Genomic DNA, 25,843 nt, shown 5'->3' with positions numbered 1-25,843 from the left:
TGGACCCGCCTCTGCCTACGCGTGCGCAGTGCGAACCTTCCCCTTCTCTGCTTTTTCCTCCAACATGGAATTCCGCTCAGCTCGGCAAGCAGTACTGCAGCTACTCCGTACGGTGGCTCCAGCAGACCTCCCAGCTCTGCTCCAGTGGATGAGAACTACCCGTAAGCGATCAGAGCCAGAGTCAGACGGTTGGGGCAAGAATATGCTGTGGGCACTGACCTTGGGGACTTAGGGTGAGGCCAGAAGCCTTCCATGGGGTAGCTGTGCTGGTCTCTGCTACGGAGCGGGTTGAAGGGGGGCACATAGCAAACTTTTGTCAGTTTCAGAATCCAGTTTAGGATTGGGTGCAGGAGGACCTGGCTCTGGGTTTGTGATTCCGCTACAGACTTCAGACAAGCGGCTAGAGCCGCCTCGTGTCTCACCTCTTTTCTGAAGGAAAAAAAGGGGGGGGGGGCGGGGGGATGGGTTAGCTCTCCTCCCCATTACTCCCACAAATTTGGGACGACCAGTAGGATACTACCTGAAAAAACCCTTTGCAAAAGAAGTTTCAGGCTGTAGAGCTGGAAGTTTTTACCCTGTAGGCAAAATCACATGTAGCTATTGCATTTGTTTTCTCAATTGTAAAATGGGCCATCAATTTAATAGCAGGTGTTCCGGGGTGGGGAGAGGGAGAAAAGGGGGAGGGGAGGACAGGACTTTGATTTTCAATGATAGTAATACTAAAAAAGCACAAGTTAGAATCGAGGAAATGTGGTTATTAGGTCGAGTTATTGAAGAATGGGACAGATCTGTTTTGGCAAAGTGAAGCCTGGTGAAAGCACAAGAGGATAGGATATTCCTTGTTGGAGAACTATTCCAAACCATGCTCTGCTTCTGTACCCCTAAACGTTGATTTCCATGTTTATTTTCATCTAGACTCATGACTTGAAATATTCCTGTTTGCTGATGACTCCCAATTTTAGACTTACATCCGTGAGGTTCTTCCTAGAACTTTCTCTTTGTGATGTTAGAGTGAATCAATCGTTTGGGTATTATCATTATTGTTACTACTACTACTACTACTACTACTACTACTACTACTACTACTACTACTACTACACATTTTGGAAGATCATTTTAGATAAGATGCCAAACTAAAATTAACTTGGACATCTGGTAGTGAGATTTAGCCTGGGAAGTAGAGAAAACCAAAGAGCTAGCTTCATATTTATACACACAGACGAGATTCAAGGTAGGAATTTACAAGATATTTTATTCCAAAAGCCCTGGGTGCCTACAAAAATGCCATCTACTGCCTGGTTCTGGCAATTGCACAATTACTAAAACATCCTTGCCCTCAAGATTTCAGTTTTGTGGAGCCATTTGTAATCTAATAAATCTCCAGTTTTAGAGGTATCAGTTGAGACTCCATTTTTCAAACTCGTTGAAAGCATGTTTTGTATGATGATTTTGTAAACAAGAAGACCCAATACCATTGGCTAAAGAAGATGTTTTTACTTTTTCTAACACCACGTTCTGTGCCTTTCTCCAGCCGATCCTGTAGTAGAGAAGCTCAAGCAATTTGTTAAACAATTTAGAACACAAACTGAGTTTCTGGAGAATGTTTATTACATGAATATTTTAAGAAATGAGAGTGTCACTTAGCTTAAAATGAAGGAGTATGTTTTAATATGAATCTTTAAAAGTAGTGTAATTTATTGGTATATGTTTTTTATGTGGTAATATATACATAATACAAGATTTACCATTTTAACCATTTTTAAGTGTACATTAAGTACAATACGTTTACTTTGTGCACCCATCATCACCATCTGCCTCCAGAACATTCTCATCTTCCCAAACTGACACTTATAGTGTACTTTTTTATGAAATACAGCACAAAAGATTCTTCCAATCAACAATTTTTCATTTTCCTAATTAACTTCCTTCTTCCAGGAAAAAAATTATTGCATAATGTCTTACTTGTATGACATTTGCTTAGACCTTTGATAATTATAACTCTCCTTGAATTTTTATACCGTTTAATGGAATAGCAAGAGATAATAATAGGCATGATTTTGGTTTTGAGTTTCACAGAGTTTACTGAAACTGAAAAAAAATCTACATATTGCTAACAGGTAAAAATCACAATAATTTTAAATACACAAAAGGAAGAATGATATTCTTGGTCTCTGAAGGAATAGTGGGATTATCATACCAAGACCTGAGGTCATTTGGGATCAGGCTGAGAACCAAAAGCTTGGACCAGGACAGAGGCAAGCACATGTCAAAGTATGATATAAACTGAAGATACAGAAAAAATAAAGATAGAGCCTGTATTTACCTTGGTACAGCTTAGGCCAAAGTCTAGGAAACAAATAAGCACCAGTAAAGAAGGATGAAAAAAGTCTGAGGGACAAAGCACACAAAGACAACTCCCCCCTCAAATAAATAAATAAAAGGAGTAAAAAATACAGCAGGACTTCAGCTCATTGATTCTAATCTTGTGGCAGAGCATCTGTTCTTTTCTACTTCTTGTATATGTATATAGTGGGCTCTTGATCTAGCTTTCAAAGTATAGGAGAGTGACTGCAACCCATTAAGTGAAGGGAGCTGAGAGCCAGAACTATATGTGAGGTCCCCAATAGGCATATTAAAAATTACATTTTATTAACAGCTATCTGTTAACAAACACCATTCTGAAGCCTCTGAATTTTTCCTGAATATGCAAATACAAATGAGGATGTCAAACCAACAACTCATAAAAATTTCTATTAAGAATAAAGTTATAAAGGATAGAAAATTAAAGTGTGCTATAAGAAAATTAATAAAATAATCAAGAAAATATCTAAATGCTTAAAGAAGTTAATAGTAGGTGACTAGAAGCTTTTAGAAGCTTTTCTGTTTCCTGTATTTTAAATACATCTTCATTGAGCAGAATTGAACCTGTTGCTGAACAGCAGCTACAGAGCTGTTAGAGGTTCTTTGAAATTCCGACAAATCTAAAAAGCAAAGCCTGGGATCTAGTTACATTTGTCGAACAGCATACTACTGCAGTTCTATATTATATTGCTATTACCACTGAGGAAGTAGCCACATAACTTACAGATTTTCCAATCTTTGTTTCCTGTTTGATCCTTCTGTTTCTCAATTTCTTACCTCCTCTTGCCTTCCTGTGGGTAAATGGAACAGTTTTAGAATTCTGTTCTTGTTTATAGTGTTTCTGAGTATATCTCTTTGTATAGTTTTCTTTGTGGTTACTCTATTACAGTATACATATGTAACATCACCATCTACTGGTATCAATGTTTTATCACTAGAATGAAGTATTGAAATCTTACTTTCATGTAGGTCCCTTTACCCTCCCCCACTTTAAAAATATGGTTGTTGGGGGGGCTTCCCTGGTGGCGCAGTGGTTGAGAATCTGCCTGCTAATGCAGGGGACACGGGTTCGAGCCCTGGTCTGGGAAGATCCCACATGCCACGGAGCAGCTGGGCCCGTGAGCCACAACTACTGAGCCTGCGCGTCTGGAGCCTGTGCCCCGCAACGGGAGGGGCCGCGATAGTGAAAGGCCCGCGCACCGCGATGAAGAGTGGCCCCCACTTGCCGCAACTAGAGAAAGCCCTCGCACGAACCGAAGACCCAACACAGCCAAAAATAAATAAAGTAGCTATAAAAATATGGTTGTTTTATGTATTTTCTCTATATACATTGAGCACTATTACAGATGGTTTTATAAATTTTTATTTAACCATCAAATATGGTTTAAGAAGCTAATGAGGAGAAAGATAGTCTAATGAATTTACTCTGTTTTTACCCATTCTGTTGTTCTTTCCTTTCTGAAGTTCCAAGCCTTCTTCTGCTATTTCCCTTCTGTTGGAGGGTTTCCTCTACCAGTTCTTTAAGGGTAGGTCTGCTGGTAACAAATTCTTAGTTTTTCTGCATCTGAGGTTTTCTTTACTTCTCCATTCCTGAAGGATAATTTCATCAGATATAAAATTTACAGTTTGTGGTCCTTTTTTTCTAGCATTTGAAAAATTTTGTAATCTTCTGGCTCCCATGGCTTTTTTGTTTGTTTTGTTTTGTTTTTTGGTTTTTTGTTTGTTTTGTTTTTTGGGGGTTTTTTGTTTGTTTTGTTTTGGGGGTTTTTTGGATTTTTTTTGGCTGCGTTGGGTCTTCGTTACTGCGCGTGAGCTTTCTCTACTTGCAGTGAGCGGGGGCTACTCTTTGTTGTGTTGCGCGGGCTTCTCATTGCGGTGGCTTCTCTTGTTGTGGAGCACAGGCTGTAGGGCGCATGGGCTTCAGTAGTTGTGGCACGCGGGCTCTAGAGCGCAGGCTCAGTAGTTGTGGCACATGGATTTAGTTGCTCTGCGGCATGTGAGATCTTCCTGGAACAGGGATTGAACCCGTGTCCCCCGCGTTGGCAGGCAGATTCTTAACCACTGTGCCACCAGGGAAGTCTGCTCCCATGGTTTCAGATGAAAAATTCACTGTTTAAATTGGTGTTTCCCTATAGGGAGTGAATCATTTCTCTTTGGTTGCTTTTAAGATTTGTTCTTTGTCTCTTTTGTTTTTAGCAGTTTATGGTATGTTCTTATGTGGATTTCTTTGGGTCTATCATATTTGGAGTTTGCTTGGCTTCTTATACCTGTAGGTTTATGTCTTTAACCAAATTTGGGGAGTTTTTAGCTATATTTCTTGAAATACTTTTCAGCCCCACACTTTTTCCCCTACTTCTGGAGCTCTGATACTAATGTTAGATCTTTTGTTATTCCACAGATCCTTAAGGCTCTGTTCAGTTATTTTTTTTTCTGTCTATTTTCTCTCTGTTGTTCAGATGGAATAAATTTTATAGATCTGTCAACTCAAGTTTACTGATTCTATCCTCTGTCATCTCTACTACTGAACTCATTCAACAAGTGTTTTTGTGTTGTTGTTGTTTGTTTGTTCTTTTAGTTTTATAGTTTCTATTTCTTTTTCTATGACTTCTACTTCTTTGCTGAGATTTCCTATTTTTTTCACTTGTTACAGGATAATTCTTAACTGCTTATTGAAGCATTTTTATTATGGCTGCTTTAAAACCTTGTCTGATCCTCCAAATTCTGATTAATTTACATGTTAGCATCTAGATTGCCAGATTCAAATAATGACTTCCTGTTCTTGGTATAAATGATTTTCCATTGTATCCTGGATATTCTGATTGTATGCTAGGATAATTTTGATTTTATCCTGGATATTTTAGATATTATGCTGACTTGATCCTATTCAAATCTTCTATCTTAGTAGGCAGTTACCCTGCTTAAGTTTAACCTGTTGGTTCTGGCCTGCTTTTGTGGGCTGTAGCTCTGATAACAATTTAGTTTTCAGTGCCCTTGCAGTGCTATTCAGGTCTGCTTCATTCCTTGAAATTGCTGGGGCTCCTGCTCAATCTATGCTGGTGTTGCCTGCATGGAGAAAGACAGTTTCTTGGATCACCGTATGTCGCTGAGCTACCTTCCACCAGTGGGAGTAGGGGACAAGCAGTACAGGGCCTGGTTTGCTCTTGGCCACTGGGCAGAAGGCTAGGAGACCTCAGGCCTGGGTCTCTATCCTGCTGGGTAGAGGGTCTGAGGACAGCAGTCTCCCCTGTTGTTACCAGATAGCCTGCCACAGCCCCAGGTGTGGACTAGGGATTAGGGCTCCCCAGTACGTCTCTGTTGTTCTTCCCCTTTACAGTCTGGTGAGAGAGAGCAAGCTTTTCTTAGTTTTTGTTTTGTTCTTTTTTTTCAGTCTGGCTGTTGGTAGTTCTGGGATGCAGGCCTCTCCAGGGCCCAGTCCAGGCTACATGGAAGATAAAAGGAAAACTCAGGAGGGAATTCACTGCAGTGACCCTCCTTCCTTAAATCCTCAGGTCCCTAGACAGTTTACCTTTTTTCTAGCTTTCAGAGTCCTTTATGGTTGCCTGTTGATTTATTTCCAGGATATTTCATTGTATTTAGAGGGGAGGAGCAGGGGAAAAAGAGGGAAGTAGCCATCTTGTCTAGGACCAGAAGTCCCCTCAGTAAATTTTTAAAATTTGAATAAGAACTTCAGAGTAATATAAGATATGAATGAATAATAGGAAATATATAAGCCAATGTTTAATTATGTATTGTAAGTCATCAGAGGTAAGGATAAGGGTGAGTTAAGGCCAGAGTTTGAACGTAAGACTTCATGGAGATGAAGTAACTTGAGCAGGGCCTTATTGCAAAAGGCAGGGTCATAGAGTTGAAAGGAACAGTATGAACAGGAAGGAGTATGGAAAACACCTGAGGAGATTTGCACATCTTGAGCAAAAGTTATGCTAGAGAGTAATGAGAATAGAAAATAGGATGGTTAGCCTCTGGTGATATAGAGGGCCTTGAAAGTCTAGAGTGACACTTCATACGTTGAAAAGTGAAAAGCTATCCCAAAATTGTAAGGAGAAGGAGTGACACAAAGTGAAGTTTAAGCAAGATTAGTTTAAAGTCGGTGTGCAGGATATCTTATATCGGGGGGAAACTGATAATTCAGGAGCTAATTGTGAGTTTGTCCTGGTATTCTAAATGTGAGGTGGTGCCTGTGCGTGCCTATGAGGTAGTTGAAGCGGTAATAAAGAGGAAGTGGATTCAAAAGAGAAAGTGATAGCACTTGATACCTGACTAGATGTAAAAAGTGGGGTTTGATTCATAGACTGTCAGCTTTGGTGACTTCTCTGTCCCCATGTATTTAATTAAATATAAGTAGGAAATTTTTAAAGAATGAATTTTGCTCTTTAGTGAAGCTCTTCTTTCTCCGCTCCCTTCCCACCTACATATGTAATTTGAGAAAAACCTTACTGTCCTTAGGCAACTGATTAACACCTTTCTTTAACTTTTTCCAAGCAACGTACTGTTACCACACATTCTGAAATAGCTATTATACATGTTAAAAGATGTTCAGCCTCACTTGTAATTAAAGAAATGCAAATTAAAACAACAAAGTTTGTTTTTATGGTACTATTCAATGCTATAAGGCTTTAATGAAACACATATTCTTTTCTGATAGATTAAATTTGTATAATCTTTCAGGAAAGAAATTTGACAATATGTAGCAAAAGCCTTTAAAATGTTTAAGTACTTCTACTTCTAAGAATTTATAGTAAGGAAATAAATACAGAGAGATGATGTATGCCAAAATGTTAGTTGCAGTGTAAATTGCAGTGCAATTTTTCACAGTTACAATTGTATCTAAATGTATAGTAGTAGGACTGAATGGTTAAGTAATATACATATGGTGGAACATTACACAGCCTTTTAAAATAATGTTTTAAGGAATTTAATTTTAATAACAAATACTTATGATGATAGAATGTTAAATGAATTCCAGTTTTACACACTTCAGTAATATCCTATCATATCATGCCTTTTCCACCTGTTTTATAGCCATTATTAGGGCAAAAATGTCTTGCCCTTCTTTTCAGAAGTTATTTGCCAACCACTACAGATAATGAAACTAATTTTAGCCTTCTTGAGCTAAAAATTTCCACAGTGCCTTACGTACAGTGCTCAACAAATATTAACTATTATTATGAAATATCTTTTGAGAATTTTCTTCCTGGAAAAGTATACATATTTATGTATACAACCAAGCATGCAACTTTAGGCCTTTTATGGACTGCATAAAGCCCATATGTGGATCCTGTTAACTAGGACCATGGTGAAGAATCCCTGCTGTAACTGAAGGAATCTCTTTTTACCCTTGAATGTAGTTGAATCAGAGTTTGTTGTCCAGGATAAGAGGTGTCAGTTCTCATTTTCACCTGGTATCCTTGGGAATGAGTCTTCACTTAATACTGCCTTTTTAAAATGACTGAGTAATTTAACACACAATTTCATAATATCTCTCATCTTGCCTGGCGATGCTTACATTAATTGGGGGATTGACTCCCAAATAAAGATATTTAACTAGGGAGACATGGGGAAATCTATTGTGATGGTTCAGAATTTGCAGCCCTTCCCATCTTTCATTTCTCCAGCTCCCTCGATCTTCACATATGACTGTTTAAGATGGTTCACCACCACCACCCCTTCCAAGTCTATTAATAACCCAGTAGCAGTAGCAATCAGAGCCCTAGACACTACAAAGTGATAGAAGAGGAAAATAAGCTAAGGTAGTCATGGATTAGAGAACTAAATTGCCAAATCGAGTTCAGTTCCAGGGCCACATTTAAAGGGGCTGTTGAACAAGTCCAGAAGATGGCAACCAGATGGCAGTGGATATGGTTCGCACAATATATGAGGAACCGTGGTCAGAGCTAGGGAGAAGAGAAGGCTAAGGTAGTGATAGGGGAGCTCTTACTAGCCAGCCGCCTTCTGAGCTCCCTTAGAGAGACTGTATGGTATAGTAACTAAGAGTTCAGAGTTAGACCTACATTCAAATTCCAACTCTACCACTTTCTGGCCAGTATGACCTGAGACAAGTAACTTAAATTCTGACCTCACATTCTTCTTTTGTTATAAAATAGAAGTGATAATAGTACCACATATAGGATTCTTAGGATTAAATGACAGTGTTTGAAAAGCACTGCACAAAGTTTAGCATGCCTTAAAAGTGCTCATTCAATAAATACCGTATAGCATTAAAGATGATGATTCCTCTCGAGCTGAAATTAGAAAAATGAGCTGTTATGGAAAGGCAGATTCTGGCTCAGCACGTGGAAGAAATGCTGTTCCCGAATGTGTTCAGGTGAAGACTGAAAAACAGTCATATGTCAGAGATGCATGGATGGATTCTGCCATTTGGTAATAGTTCGTAATTAAGTTCCCTTTCCACTGTAAGACTCTTATAAGGCCGGCCCATATGAAAACTATGTTTTCCTAACATGGTTGTTTATGTTACAGAATTAAATCCAAAGAAGTTGGGCTATGAAATATCTTAGTTTGGTATAATGTGATTTTTATTGGCTTCTTCAGTTATACCATTTACAAATTGAGAGAACTTGCTAAGAATCAATGGTGTGAGTGATATTATTAGAATTAAATGCAAGTCATAGAGGCTTCTAGACAGTTTTCCGTCTACAGAGAGAAGCTAAGCAGATGTTAGGTATTAATTAACACCTTGAGAAAATTTAATTAGATTTCAAGAATACCATTTTAAAAAGGCCAGTTTTTAAAAAAATGCATCACAGGTGCTGTTTAAGTTCCACCTAAAACAATTTGGAACAAATCTTCATAGTATTTTCATTTCTCTATAATTTATATTTTACATCTTTCTAGAAATAATTTGAAGCAACAATTTAGATCATTATACTAGATAGGTGAGGAAAGAAAAAAGAGCTAAAAGGCCTTTCTACATTAGTTCAGGGAGCCAAATAATATATCAGTATCTTCATATTAACTACTATTGCTCAAAAGGAAGTTACACAGAGAAAGAACCTCTGTACGTAGGGAAACAGAGTGGAAAAAGTGAAAAAGAAGAGTAGCTTTATTTAGAAGCAAAAAACCTAGGTTTGTTTCTTGTGCTGCTGTTGGCCTGCTTTGTAACTTTTCACAGTTCATTTAACCTTAAAAGACTCAGTTACCTCCTGTGTAAATCAGAGAATGTAATCTTGCTTTGTCTTCCTTACATGGATGTTATAATACTTAAATGACCTAGTTTCTATGTGAAAGAACTTTGCAAACTAGAAAATATTATCCAAATTTTAATTGTTATTTGTGACATGAAAATTGCATTCTGACCCAACACAAGAATTATTATGTTTAAGAAGGAAATCATGAACTTATTTTAAAACAACCAAAGATTTGGGGGGCAAGATGTGGAGATGGATGATATTTTCTTCAGAATCTCCTTGTTTTCCTTCTATAGCTGTTTTAAAACAGTAAGAAAAACACAACCCCTTCGAGGTCCTTTTACTCTAGCAAGAATCAATATAAGTCTTTTAAGAAAAAAGTAAAATGTTTTCATTAGTAGTCCTTTCCAGTCTATATTTGGCATTCAGGCTGTAGCTAATTTTACTAGAGTATTTTACTTCCAGATAAGTCACATTCTAGTTAAAATTATATGAGCTGCTTAGAAATCATACTTTTGTAGAGCCAATTTAAAAAAATTTATAAACACACAGATAAGTTGAAAAAACAGAACAATGAACACCACTTTTATACCCTCACCTAGATTCACCGTCAGTCTCTTACCTTCTGCATCTTTATTGCTATATACATCGGCATGCACGCACACTTCCCTTTTTGCCAGATTATCCAAAGGTAGGCCACAGCCATCAGAAATGTGCTGTTTTAATGATCATTTTATCTGCTGTTCAAATGCAGTGGAGCAACATGATTCTGATAAAGTTTATTCTATAGTTGGTGCCATCTGTTAGTGCTTGTTATCCGAAGTCTTGAGTACATTTTACTGGAGGCAGAGATGCTCAGATTAAAGTTATCTTCTTAGTAATCCCTGTGTGGTGCCTCCTAAACTTGTAAGATCTATATGGTCACAAAAGGAATATTTGACTACTTACTGGTAAGTTTAAGACCCTAAAAACTAATGGCAGTACTTTTCTGAAGTAAAAATAAAGTAGAAAAATAATACATATTTTTTAAATGCCTTTGTTGTTCTATAACAGGCTGAAATAGTCAAGTGTTATATTTTCAAGCAGTTTGGAAAAAGGAAAAACTCAATGTTTTCAATGGAACATTTGTTAAAATTTAAATATTTCATTGGCTAGAAGGTTTATTTATTGTTATAAATTGATGCTATCTGATGGAAAATATCCATCCATTGTAATCACTTAGTCTAGGTATGAGTACAACCATAAAAGCTGTATCTGGTTGTTTTTTTTTTTGTTTTTTTTTTTGCAGGAGATTTTGATGAATTCATTCAAGACAATAATGACATTATATTGAAAAACATAGCAGAAGACCTTCGGAATTGCTTACCTCTAGAAACCATGCTTTCTTCAGAACATCTAGCCCTCCAAAAAGTAAATATGTTAAATTAATTTACTCTTAGTGCTACTTGAGGATTCTCCTATTCTCCCCTAACCCCATTAGCCTTTCCAGTCTAATCAGTCCTGAATTCTGCTTTTTCGTTTGGTGCTTCAATCATGTCCCCAATTCTTTTGAGTCTGTAACCTTCTGGCTCCCTAGTACCATCCATTCAACAGATATTTTTTGAGGGTGTCCTGTTTGCCAAGCACTCAACCCCACCCCCACCCCCAAAATCAAGGCACGACATTAATCTGTCCCTGCCTACATCATTGTCCTGGTTTTCTCTTCCCTGTTCCATTTCCGTGGCTTTTATCAAGGGTGAAGTTCACCCCTTTGTTTCCTTCTCCTACTTTAGCGTTACACAATTTTTGCTTCTTCTATTCCTTTATTCCTAGAATTCTCACTTTTCTTCTCCAGACAGCCCCCTCATTCAAGTACCTTCAAAGCCCAACTCTTATGGGATACATATGCTATGAATACTGTTTCCTAGAGCAAAACTAAGAATAATAATTTCTTCTTCCCCCACTAATCTGAAAGTAGCAGTGTTTGTGGTTTTTCAGCATGTAAATTCCTGAGCAGAGGTACTAAATCCTGTACATTTTTAGTAGTTCTGTGCACACTGTGAGCACTCAGTAAATCTTAGTAAACATCCAGTGATTTACAGGAGGAAAATAGTGGGTAGTATAAAAACAGAGCGATATTTGTAATACAGTTTGGATGTTATTAATAAAACAATCTTAGCAGTCTCATGATATAACACAATATATAAAGAGAGAAAAAAGTATTCATTGCATGTTAATGGTGGACCCACAATCCCCCATCCCAACAGTTTTTCTCTTCCTTTGTTTCCTTCTGGCCCTTGTATGTGTTCATACATTTTATATACTTATATATGCGTGTGTGTGTGTATAGATGTAGATATAATTTTGTAGATTTCCAAGCAGATAGGTTGATTCTTTATTTAGTGTTAAAGTAGAAGGAATCAGACATATTTTTCTCTGTAGCTGCTTGCTATTATATCATGTACCACCAGTATTAATAAAGTGCTATTATTTGTAAGCATGGAGTTTTACTAACATTGTTATTATTTGAAAACTTTGCTTCTGGGCAAAGATTACTTGCTAAGTATTTTGATGGGTAAGTCACTGACATGTGGGACTCAGAAGACCTGATATTAGTTTCAGTTCTTCCCGTTCTTAACTAACTAGTGTCATTTCTTGGGAGAAATCTCTCTGGGTATCAGTTTCTTTATTTGTAAAATATACTACTTAGGATGGACAAGATGGTCTCAAAATACTCCTTTCAACTAAAATTTTAATCTATTTCTCATAGCCATGTTTTGCATTATGGCATGTCAAATAACAAGTTGCTAGTGTCTGAAAAATAAAGCAAAAGCAGAGCAGAGTTGCTGACTTCCATAATCAAAACTTGTCTTCCTGGGCCTTGTCGTTGCTCTCAGAATTTTAGCATATGAACCACTGATGTTTTGCCTTATTTAGCAATAAAAAGAGACTTCTTTGTACTTTGTTTCTTTTGATGTTTTTCTTCTCTCCACCAGATACAGCAGCAGCCAGAACCCACAGTTCACGTTGATGCATTCCTTTATGATGAAGACTTTATTGATTCATTATGTGAGGAAGGAAAACTGAGCAGATACTACTGTATGGTGTGCGGCTCACACCAGACGGCACCTTTAGGTGGGCACTCAAGCCTGCAAACCTGATGACTTCGTGTGTACTTTTCCTTACATGTCATGAGTATGCAGATTTTTTTTAATATCTTTAATTATTTATTTATTTATTTATTTATCTTTGGCTGCATTGGGTCTTCGTTGCTGCACGTGGGCTTTCTCTAGTTGCGTCGAGTGGGAGCTACTCTACATTGCGGTGTGCAGGCTTCTCATTGTGGTGGCTTCTCTTGTTGCGGAGCACGGGCTCTAGGCATGTGGGCTTCAGTAGTTGTGGCACGCGGGCTCAGTAGTTGTGGCTCCCAGGCTTATTTGCTCTGTAGCATGTGGGATCTTCCTGGACCAGGACTCGAACCCATGTCCCCTGCATTGGCAGGCGGATTCTTAACCACTGCGCCACCAGGGAAGTCCCGAGTATGCAGATTCTTGCCCAAGCATTCACTGTTTTTTGAAAGCAAAAGGACAACCTACAGCCTAGCCATTACCAATTATTGCAGTCAGGGAAACTAAATAGAAACATCGTCCAGGGAGGCTAGGCCACTTCATGTCTCTCCCAGGGGGATATTTCTGCTTTTCACTGAGCATGTTTAATTGGAGGTGACTTTTCAGGTCCAGCAACTAGTCAGAGTGAATGAATACAGGGAAACTGACTCATACTTTATATACTCAAAAGAGATTCACATTTAACCATAGTGCTGATTTATTTGCAATGAGAAATATAACTGCCAAGGGGGCTGAAAACGTTCTCCCCATAGAAACATCTACTTGAGAAGTCAGATAGTAATCAAATATTGTTGGATGGGCACGGATTCAGAGGACGGATATAGATAATCTTGACAGTCTATTCAGGCCATGATTTGACATCCTGGAGCATCTTCGGTCTATAACCCAGAACAATTCTAGTGACAGTCTCCTGCATCTCTGTCCCTCAGATGCAGCACCTGTGTTTCAAATGGGAAACTAGACTGACTCCATGCTGCTAAGATGTTAACTCTTCTGTTAATATATTTTTTGTTCAAACTGGGTATTATTGGCTAGGCTGTTAATTTAAACATGCTATTTCAATCTCCCTGCTCACTTAGATTTAGAGGTGTTGCTTAGAGTGGGTAAGTAATATTGTGCTCGTATTACTGATCTTAGATAATATTATTCTCAAAAATTAACTACTACCAAATTTGTAGTATGTTGCTAATACAAATATATTGTACCTGTATTGTAGTTGGGGATTAAACTACCCTGGTTTACTGATTTAAGATTCTATTTTTAGATAGTACTTATTTCCATTTGAAGTAGTTCACAGAATAGAAAAGGACTTAGACAAGAACAGTAGAGGAAGGGACTTCCCTGGTGACGCAGTGGTTAAGAATCCGCCTGCCAATGCAGGGAACACGGGTTCGATCCTTGGTCCGGAAAGATCCCACATGCCGCGGAGCAGCTAAGCCTGTGTGCCACAACTACTGAAGCCCGTGTGCCTAGAGCCCGTGCTCCGCAACAAGAGAAGCCACCACAGTGAGAAGCCTGTGCACCACAACAAAGAGTAGCCCCTGCTCGACGCAACTAGAGAAAGCCCACTCACAGCAACAAAGACCCAACGCAGCCAAAAGAAAAAGAACAATAGAGGGAAAACTAAAAAGTGAATTGTAAATAACACCATATCAGATCTGATGTACAGAAATTTACAGAAGAGCTATGTTTGACACAGAAAAATTTGGAGGTTAGGATGTATTTTCACATAAAAACCAGATTGTAAATAGTGTCTGGACACCCAGACCAGCCCAGATAGCTATAATGACTCTGAAAAAGCTATCACTGTGTGGGCCTCTTATTCCCTATATGAAAGGGGCTTGTCCAGCTACAAGACACTAACGATGACTCTGTAGCCCAGGGCAGGAGCACTAATGTGGCAAAGAGGATCGTGAGGATGAGAGGAGATAAGGACTATGGTGGTCAACCCCCCTCCACCCCATCACCTCCAGTGTTACTTCTGAGGCCTAGTCATCCTTTATTTTCTTCCAAGGGATTAGCCTGCCTGCTTCCGTTTTCTTTGCCACCAGTCATTAGTTATGATCAAAGTTTCTCCCCTTCCTGACCATTATATCATGTAGCATACAGTAGAGAAAGTCTTTGGGTTACCTCCATATCAGAAAAAACAGACTCAGGCTCTCCCAGGTGTTTCATTACAGAAATAATGGAGTGAGAAGGTGGGTTAGGAGACTAGAAATTGTAGCAATTAAACTAAGGGAAATAACAGTTTAGGAGTGTCTTAACCTCCTTCCATACCACCCCTCTCCTGCACTCCAGAACACACTTTAGGTTGGTCAGGGCTGCCACATTGTTCCACTCCAGAGATGGTCATTCATTGGGTAGTTTACAGTCTATGCAGCAAGAGGTGGAAGCCCTGTGGTTGGCTCTGGGATAGGGTGAGAAAGCCGGATGGTATGGGAGTTAGGAAGCAGTTGCTGGGAACAGCAGGTCAGAGGGAGAAGAGGAAGGGGAAAACCCAGGACACCCTAAGCAGCAGCAGGAAGGAAATGAGGAGCATGGGGGTAGGGACAGGCAGCTGAGTAGCAGTTTTCTAGAGGCCTTTGATGATGATGATGATGATGATAATGAATGATGATGATTTTGGCCATGCTGCGCGGCCTGTAGGATCTTAGTTCCCTGACCAGGGATGGAACCCGTGCCCCCTGCAGTGGAACCACTGGACCGCCAGGGAATTCCCTCTAGAGGCCTTTTAAATGTCAGAGACTTCATATTTGTTCTTGTCTAATACAGCTCAGAGTGAATGAATACAAAATTATCACATTAATTTTTTCTAAATAACCTCTGAATGGCTTTCATTGATTAAGAAAAGCATGAAATACACCTTACAGGTGAAAGAATTAGAAATACAGAATGGAATTGTTAATCCCCAAGCAGAATTTAATGTTTACTCTGTTCTAATTCTCCAGGGTTTATTTCTCATTCCTTCTCTCTCATGGAATTGAAGTTCATTTATCATCATGTACTCCCTGATCTGTCGGGAAAGGTCTTGGTTGACGTTGGCTCCAGGCTTGGCATCGTCCTTTACGGGGTAAAGTCCAGCTTGTGGACATACTCAACATTTGGAAATACTTTCTTCTCCTACTAGCATCAGTTTTGCCTGCCACCATCCAAGGTGACAGCTTGGCTTTATTTATTAGAGTAACAGAATAATATGGTTAAAATAGTGTATCGAATTTGGACTTTCAAAGGCCAGCTCTCTGATTTCCTTTACTAGTTTGACTCTGTGACACAAGTGAAGGAATATCAGCAAAACAGCAACAGGTGACCCTCATAACACTTTGCTATTCTGTCACTCACTTACTGCCCTTCTAACTCCATTTTCTGTACTGTGCTAAAATAGTATAGTATACTGAGTTTTGATAAGAGCTCTTATAAAACTGACAAATTTACTTGACCTGGGAAATTGCTTATGGCTATGAGCAAGTCCCTGAACACCTCTGTGCCTCAAGTTCCTGACCTGTAAGTGAGCAAACTAAATGATATCCAGGACACATCGTGCTCTAGTTCTCTATGATCCAAAGTTTGAATGTAGACTTTTGTGTCTTCAATGTGGCTTTTTTTAAAAAATTCAAATCATGAGCATTTTTAATATTCTTAAATGGTTTTATCAAAAAACTGAAATGTGGTTTCTGGTTGTCATTAGCAGATGTGTTAAAACATGTGGCCAACAGCAGTAGATGTTCATGCCAGAAACAGGCCCTATCAGTTCCCAGCATCACTGCCTGCTCTAAACAGAAACAGTTAACTCTTTCATGCTTCATTTATTTTTCAGTGTTGACTTTTATTCTACAATTAGGAAAAATAGCCATAATAGAAAGTACAGTTTATCAGATGGCTTTGTTTGGAGAACATTAGAGATTATGCTTGTTTACCATATTTTGTCCATTCTTGTTAATTTTTTTATTTGTTAGAAAAGTATATAGCTGAAATAACTGTGGCTATGCAGGTATTTGGCAGCATTAATGAATTTAAACATATTGTCATTTTCCTCTATAGTACGTCACTGATTCAGTCAACAAAAATTTTTTGAATACTTACATATGCTCCATTGAACATATTCTAAAAATCCATGATGAGCTATAAATATAAATTTAGTTTACATGTAAGTGTTAGTTGATGTATAATGGTCTTCAGAATATGATTTGACCTCTCCTTCCAGATTATTTTTTGTGATTACAACCAAAAATAGATACATAATAATATATGGTCAGTTCTTGATGATCCTTGTTAACTAATGGCCAGTATCTTTGGTGGATTGCCAGACACCAGGCTGACTTCTCAAAGTCAAACAGGACACACCTCCAGCCACCCTCCTCTTGTGTCAGACTGTGCATGAGTTTCCATTATATTTCCCACAGGTTAATGCCTTTCTTGTTTTCCCCTGATGTAACTTCCCAAGAAATTACAGAAGTAGGGTATTAAACAAAGAATCTATATGTGATCACTTTCCTCATTTCCAACTTTGTTGAATGCAGTTTTATCAGGAAAAGTAAATCAATCTTTAAAAATATGATTACTTTTAAATAACGGAAATTAATAAACTACAATCAAGGTCTCGATGAGTAAGAGTCTAAGTTCTTAAAAGTTGTTTTACATAAATTATAAAATGTTATTTATCTTTCCTTTTTATCTTTATTTTTACTTTATTGAATTCTATTTTTAAAAGTTTGATTTTTAGGGGCTTCCCTGGTGGTCCAGTGGTTAAGACTTCGCCTTCCAGTGCAGGGGGTGCAGGTTAGATCCCTGGTTGGGGAGCTAAGATCCCACAGGCCTTGCGGCCAAAAACCAAAACATAAAACAGAAGCAATATTGTAACAAATTCAATAAAGACTTTAAAAAAAAAAAGTTTGACTTTTAAAATTTCAAGTAGAAATAAACCCACAACTAGAAGTTAATTCTTTTGCATCATAATGTATCTTCATATTTTAGGGTTATCTTTACAGTTCAGCATCACAACTACATGGAGTAGAATTGAATGGAGACTTTTGCCAGTTGCAGGAAATGGTCATAAAAAAGTACCAGTTCACTGACAGAATAAAGGTACCCTTTTAAATGTTTATTCTGTTATCCACCGTATAGCATAGTTTAGCCAAATTTCTTCCGCATTGGAGTTGGAAACTCTTTTTGAATCTATTCTTGATTGCTGTTGTGTAGAAACAGATTGAGTTAACTTAATATTTTAAAACACTGATAATAAAGATGAATTATTATCAATATGTTCCACTCACATTTTTCTCTTCCTCCCAAATTTTATTAGAAAGTAGAATTTTTTCTTAATTTTCTTCATATCAACTATAGTTTTGGTAGCAGTAATTTTGAATCTCTTGATGTTGGTCAGAAGTGTATTTAATTAAACTCTGAATGTTGAAAGTAAACAAAAAGGTTAAGTAATGCTCACAGTTTTTATCTTTTTATAAGCTTTCAATAGGAATTGTGGGTGCCACAGAATAGCAGTTCATGGGAGAATGATGTCCTGGGTTGGGCTATGACAGAAATTTTCTGTTTCTTATATGTAAGGGGAAAAATAACAAAAAAGGGGAAAGGAAGTTTTTTGGTTGATGCAGTAATCCTTGTCATTTCACTAGCGATCCTACACTTCTAATGGCAATGCACAGAAGTATTGTGTATCTAAGGATCTCTGGTATTCAATGCAATCAAATATTGAAAGACATATCTTAGTAAGATTAAGGATCTAGCTTTCCCCTTTCTTATAGAAGGAAAACTTTTCATTCTCTTCCTCCTTCCATCCTTCCTTTTTTTTTCTCTTTCTCTCTCTCATCTTGGAAATTGAGAGGCAAGTGATCAAAGAGAATTCATTGTCCAATAATAAGTTCATGGATTTTTCTCACTATCCCATATTTAATGAACAAAAACACACTGCTCTTACATAATAAGAATCACATAACTAACAGGAATATTGATTTAATTAGAAATCGAGATTTAAACATTCTGGATATTATTTATTTGTAAGGCTAAGTTCTTTTTTGGAAAGAAATCATATGATATAAAAAACTTTTTCTCTTCTTTTTAAAATAAAAGTTATTTGCTTTGCTCTTGAGCAAATAAATGTTTCCTCCTATTATCTTGCCTGTGGTCTACAAGACTTGTTGATTATAGTCGAAGTTAATTTTTTGAGGTATATAGTTTTTTCAATAAATTGTTTTGTTTGCTTTCTTGGATAGATAATATATTCAAGTGAATTTTAGATGAAGAGTCGGACAAGGCCAGTTAACATATTTGTATTAACATTTTACAATTTATAAATTACTTTTTAAATTTTATATGGTCCCATTTGATTCTGTGAATCAGGACATATATTACTCCATTTTATTTATGAAGACACTGACTACCCAAAGGTACAAATCCAGTTGATGATGGAGCCAGAATAGCTAGTGATATAATGGAAAAAGCTCTGAACTGGAAGTGAAAAGAGTGTAATTATAACTATATAATGATTCCATCTGAAACAAATAAAATTTTCACAAGTTTATGGTTTTTATTAGGTATTAAGTATCTTCCATAGGTAGTAGTATTAAATATACTGTTCTCCCATTTTAAGAAGTGTGAATCTCCCATATTGCCTCACAACATCATTGAATCAATAGCTATTTCTTACGTGATTATATGATATGGTGTCTTTGTTCTCTTACATGAACTCATTCTTTTTTAGGTGCTTCATGCAGACATCTGTACACAAGGTTCACTTCTGCAAAATGCTGATGTTATTATAATGAATAATGTCTTTGAATATTTTCTTAATGAGGCAGAACAGGCCAGGTACGTTATTTATTCAAGCAAGAAATCTGTTGTTAAAATATATCTAACAAAGTATGAAAAGGGATTGGTAGAAGTGTTTTCATATTAAACTTTTTATTTATTTTTTATTTATTTATTTTTTGCCACACTGCGAGGCTTGTGGGACCTCAGTTCCCCAACCAGGGATCAAACCCGGGGCCCCAGCAGTGATATTAAACTTCGCAGAAATGACCTCAAATGTCAGGAGTTTATATTAATAAGGAAATGTGTTATGTCTAAATGAAAATCAAAATAAACTTTGGTTGTCTAACCTTGTAAATATTACATCTAATTTTGAGTAGTTATAAAATGGTTTCATGACCCAAGCATTTGCTTCGCAGTCTGGGATGCAAGAAGTTATTAATTCCCAGTGGGTTTTTATACTTATTCTTTTCTGCCTCAGTTTTCTTTTCTTTGAAAAAGCATGTCCTATGCTCTCCTATCACAAAATTATGGGAGTTAACTGGTGCCTATAAATGACTATAAAACAAGATATAGGGCTTCCCTGGTGGCGCAGTGGTTAAGAATCCACCTGCCAATGCAAGGGACACGGGTTCGAGCCCTGGTCCAGGAAGATCCCACATGCCGCAGAGCAGCTAAGGCCGTGCGCCACAACTACTGAGCCTGTGCTCTAGAGCCTGCGAGCCACAACTACTGAGCCCATCTGCCACAACTACTGAAACCCACGTACCTAGAGCCCGTGCTCCTCAACAAGAGAAGCCACCACAAAGAGAAGCCCATGTACCGCAACGAAGAGGAGTAGCCCCCGCTCGCCACAACTAGAGAAAGCCCGCACGCAGCAATGAAAACCCAACTCAGCCAAAGATAAATAAGTAAAGAAAATTTTTTAAAAAACAAGATATAAGAATATTCAGCTAGGAAACAGTGAATAATGATCAAATTTTTAAAATGTTCTTAATGTGGTAATAGCAGGTTCCTGGAGTTTATTCCACTATTCAAGCAATAGAAAAATTAGCAAATCTCTGATGACTTTTTTTTTTTTTAATTTTTGGCTGCTCTGCGCGGCTTGTGGGATCTTAGTTCCTCGACCAGGGATTGTACCCATGCCCTGGGCAGTAAGTGTGGAGTCCTAACCACTGGACCACCAGGGAATTCCCTGTGATCGCTTTTCTGACTTCTCATCAGGACTTATAAGTTCCTCTAATTAGAAAATTCCTGTAGTCTGAGACACTGATTTTCTGGTCAGTTAGGCTTGCTGATTTATTTATCATAATGACATACGTATACTCTAGATGCAGGAAACCTCCTTTCCATATCTATGAAAGGGCATTACACACATTTGGATTAGTGCATCAGTGAGGTTTCTACTGCAAGAAATAAAAAGACATAATTATAGACCATAAACAGTTAATATGGAGTAGAATCCTGAATGAGTAACCTTCTTTATCCTGCCACCCCTTTACCGTCTATATTTTCTCTCTCACACACATACACACACATATCTATTACTTGTAGGTTAAGGTTAGTACAAAATTAACAGTGTAAATAGTTTAAAAAGAAACTAGTTCAACAGAAAGCTAATCATAGCCTAAAAGCTCAGCCAGAATGGGTGATGATTTTTTGGTCACAGGCTAAAGGCCAGAAACACAAAATGAACAAGTTGTTTTAATCATAGTGCACTCTTTAAGCTTAATTTCCAGTGGACAAAGTATGTATAGCTTTTTACCTTTTTAAGTTCATGACCAGTAGTCAAAACATTACATAATTGTTGGAGAATGAAATACAGTAGGTTTATGCTGTATAAGAAGTTAAAAGAGAAAAACACCTTAAACTCTTCACAGATTCATATAGGAAGATTTTGAATGCTGAAGAATGATGAATGCTACCTGTTAACTTGATACTGGAAAGTATTTTCATGTTTGGGTTGTTTTAAAAACTATCTTGGGGGACTTCCCTGGTGATCCAGTGAAAAACCCGCACGCCACAACAAGAGAGAAGCCCGCCTGCCACAACTAAGACCAGACACAGCCAAAAATAATAAATAAAAAAAATAATCTCAAAAAAAAAAACTATCTTGGAAAATTAATTCACAAACTCTGCATGACTCACCAAATAGGTACTGACCATGTGTTAGTTAGTTCAGTCATTTCTCCAAGTTAATCAAATGCAGTGAATTCTAAATATAGATAGATTATAGCCTCTCATGGTTAATTATCTTCATCATGAATGACAGTACACGGGAGAAAGTTTAGAAGATACAGTAAAGCATTCTGATATTGGAATCGTTCTGACAAAATTGATCATTTACCTATATAATTTTGTATTGTAGCAAGTAGAGTAATTCTTAGTTTAAAAGGTGCCTCTGTATTTTTTCAGTAGGTGAAACATACAGCTACTACAATGACAGCTTCTCAGAAACAGCAAGTGCTATTTTGAGAGCCATGCCCAACCGTGCCAGTATACTCAGCTTCTTCAGTCTTACTAAATAGACTTGTAAAATATATAATTTCTAAGGAACTACATCAAGACAACAAACTCTAGCCCAAGCACAGTGATAAATAAATAAATATCACTCTTAGCTCTAGCCCAAGCACAGTGATATTTATTATCAAACACTGCTTCTTGGTTTTACATCTAGCCTGAAAAAAAGAACATTTGTATCGTTTTGCCTAGTAAGCTCCAGAATATACTAAACCCAATAACCACTGCTGTAACTAAAATAAGTGCAAATGATACTGCTGCCCACCTGCCCCATTACAAGGGCTGCACATCCCTGCATTGCTTGACCCTTGCTCCCCAATAGCAGGGTGTACTGTCAAGACTCGTGCACAGTGTAGAAATCCCATTCATGTCTGCTCTACAGGTTAATCAGAACTGGTCAGACACTGCCCTCTGACACATATATATGCACATGGCATGCCATCGTGCTCTAAATCTAGTTGATCTCATTAAACTTCTCAGGTGCCATAGTGTCCAGAATTCTTTCCATTGAATATTTCTGACAGCCAAATAAAGTATGATTTCACTCCTGATATTATTTTAAAAGATCTAATCTATATGTTATACTCTTATTTTAGTTTTGCTTGTTTTCTGGCTTCTGTGGCTTTTCTCCATGACTCTTTCCCACTCACACCCCTCAGCCCTGTTCCATTCTGCAGAACGTTTGACAGTTCATAAAGAATTGAAGAGGCTGTAACGCTAATCCAGCTTTGACTTCTGTATCAGTTCTGAAAACTTCCTTTTGGCCTTACTCACAATCCCTTGTGTTAACCCTAATCCCCATCTTGTTAAATCTCTCTCAATATTGTAACTTCACAATTTTGCCAACATCCCTTCAGGAACTGAATTTACCAATTTCTAGTATCTTGCTGTGGTCCTGTTTTCTGCTGGCAAACATTTTTACCCATCTGGATTTCTACATATCACCTGGGCTATATTTTTTTTTGTCATCCTCATTTTGAAAAAATATCCTGTGTCTGGTAAAGCATAACATATAAGTTTTGAATGTGTTATAGAGCCTGGGAATATATCAGCCATAATGTAAGGAAACAAGGATCCTTATTAGTGACAGTGCCAAGTCTTGAAGATTCTCTCTCAGGTCTTCAGGTATGTAAGCCTCTTTCCCAGCATTTTTATTGTCAAAACTTTTCTTCTGCTTTTTTCTGATAGCTGTTAAAATATTCTAGAAATGTTCTGTTAGAAAGAATAGCAAAACCTTATGGCTTAAGAACTGATTTGTGGTTTGTTCACTGGCATCAAGAGCGCTGAAAGTGTACAGATTCCTTTGCTTCTCCACCCAGTTTTTCCAAGTGTGGGGTTACAGTTTTTTTTAGGTTAACAAATGCTATTAAATATTTGTAAGAGACTTAGAACACCCACATCATAACTTTTTCCCTGAGAACAAAAGGAACAGAGCTGTTCAGGTTTCTAGAATCAGTAAGGGGACTGGAGGCCCACATCCTGAACACAGTTGAGCTTCTAGGTCAAGTTTGGAATCTTGCACAAACTGCTTCTATGTTCCTCAGATTCTCCGTACAAAATAAGGCTGATACTTAATAATAAGATTCAGCCCAATAAATTGACCCTTTTATAAAGGGTAATTAATGTTTGTAAAGCTCTTTGAGATCCCTGGATGAAAGATACTGTGGCATTTCTTAGTACAGAGTCGTATTATCATTTTCTTTAATATCTCTTTCCTCGCATATAAGCACTGCCAAATTTAAGTATATATTTCTTCCTTTAAAAAACTAAACAATCATCAATAATACCTTCTTTAAAAATTTTTGTCAATCATCTAAATTACAAAAGTAATTCATGTTTGTCATAACAAGGGAAATAATCCAGAGATATATAAAGAAATGATGTTCATCTCCCCAGTTTCCCCCCACCTAATTCCCTCCCCATGAGATCCCTACCCCCTGAGTGGTATGATTCTACCCTACTTTTCCATACTCATAAAAACATACCTTTTAAAATATGTGCTCTCCAGTTTATAATGTCTACATGTATTGAAATAATTCAGTGATTTTCACTTACCAAAGTAAAATATTTTTGAAAGAGTCCTTATATATGAATTCTTGAATAACGTCATTGCTTTCCTATTTAATGAAACTTCTTTAAACAAATATATCCATTGGTGGCTCCAGAATTTCCGTATCCTGGAGACCCAAGTTTGCAGTGTGAAGAGAAGGGCCTGATAAAGGTTATGGAGGGAGATGACCCCCTCTCGTGCAACCTCTTAGCACCATCACCGTGTGTATATGAACCGTTTCTCTGTGTACTCCCATTGTTGTTTTAATCTTTTATTGTTTAAGCTAGTTTAATTATTAAACTATTTACATTAAAATAATTATACTATATGTTCTTTATTCTTTCAAAATCCAAAATCAAGGTAAATTAATTAAGTCCCTGAGTCCACAAACCTACCATTTAGTACGACAAAGAATTATGTGACACCAGGTAGAACTTAGTCCCTCTCATTGTAATAAAAATCTTTTGTGTTCAATTACTTAGTCATGATTTCTCGAAATTCAAGAGAATAGGTTCATTCTGCAATTTTCATCTTTGTTTATGACCTTTTTTTTTCCAGGTTAATATACAGTTATCTCCCTGGGTTGAAGAGGTACCACTGAACTATGACGTATACCCAGAAAAGGATGTTGACAGGGAAGCTCTTGAACAAATACATTTATACAAGATTCTCTAACACTACAATAGTCCTACCTCAGTGTAAAATAATTACAAAATAATTTAAAAGAAACAGAACCCCAGTATCCTAACACATATTTTTTCTGTATATTCCTTTCTAGTCTTTGTACATATGCTTACATGTTTGTAAATAGTTGTATGTATATATATACAACTTTGCGTGATAATTTTATTAAAATATTTGTGTGAAAAAATTTTGGTTTTCCCCTGGTGTCTTTTATTTTGTTAAAAATATAAACGTGTACTTTTTTTTTTTTGAATTTTTATTTATTTATTTGGTTGCACCGGGTCTTAGTTGCGGCTCGCCAGCTCCTTAGTTGTGGCATGCAAACTCTTAGTTGCAGCATGCACGTGGGATCTAGTTCCCTGACCAGGGATCGAACCTGGGCCCCCTGCATTGGGAGCGTGGAGTCTTATCCACTGCGCCCCCAGGGAAGTCCCTTTTTTTTTTTTTTTAAATATTTATTTGGCTGTGCCGGGTCTTAGTTGCAGCATGCGGCTCCTTTAGTTGCAGCATGCCTGAGGGATCTAGTTCCCCGACCAGGGATCGAACCCCAGGCCCCTGCATTGGGAGTGTGGAGTCTTAACCACTGGACCACCAAGGAAGTCCCAACATGTGTCCTTCTTTAGTCACTAACTCTATATACCAAGTCCAGATATGGCCCCCCAAAAAGACCAGAAGTAGCTTCTATTATGAAGGAGGGGTGGAGGGGAAGGTAGATTACATTGTACCCCATTTATTAGATCTCTATTCTGTAAGATCCTTGTACACAGCTTTCTCTGAGGAGGCTAGCACAAGGACTAAAATAAAAAATAATTGCAGTTGCTAGGAAAAAGCAAAACTAGAAAGATAGCCTCTAAAATATAAATAGAGGTTATATCTAGGTGGAACAATTACTGGTAATTTATTATTTTTTTCTTTTCTGTACTTTTCTGAATTTTCCATTTTTTCTGTAATGACTTTCTTTTGAAATCAGGAGAAGCAAAACTTTTTTTTTTCCAAGAATACAGTGAAACATCAAAACTTGAACACTTAACTAGTTCCAGTAATTTCATATTTAGCATATTGAAATTACTTTTTTAAACTAAACTAACCCACATTTTGGAATTGCAGAACCTTTTGGAGATCTATCTTTTGAAAGGGATTTATCTAATACACTTTTTGTCATCACTTGCTTATGAAAAAGAATTTGCAATGGCAGT

General features: G+C 37.4%; 1 protein-coding gene across 1 annotated transcript; it reads left to right on the top strand.

Moving 5' to 3' along the window:
• Window positions 1–34: 34 nt before the first annotated feature.
• Window positions 35–24,818, top strand: LOC103002205 (uncharacterized). Its single transcript, XM_007180708.3, has 8 exons — window positions 35–161; window positions 10,816–10,937; window positions 12,503–12,641; window positions 15,583–15,704; window positions 17,606–17,716; window positions 19,347–19,453; window positions 22,948–23,038; window positions 24,522–24,818. Exons 1-8 carry the CDS (start codon window positions 65–67, stop codon window positions 24,636–24,638), a joined length of 906 nt encoding a protein of 301 aa, XP_007180770.1. The 5' UTR covers window positions 35–64; the 3' UTR covers window positions 24,639–24,818.
• The last annotated feature ends 1,025 nt before the right edge of the window (window positions 24,819–25,843 follow it).

The sequence above is a fragment of the Balaenoptera acutorostrata genome, chromosome 3 (assembly GCF_949987535.1).
Source record: "Balaenoptera acutorostrata chromosome 3, mBalAcu1.1, whole genome shotgun sequence".
NCBI lineage: Eukaryota > Metazoa > Chordata > Mammalia > Artiodactyla > Balaenopteridae > Balaenoptera > Balaenoptera acutorostrata.
The sequence above is the reverse complement of the archived record's forward strand: the minus strand, read 5'-3'. Positions and strand labels throughout refer to the sequence as shown.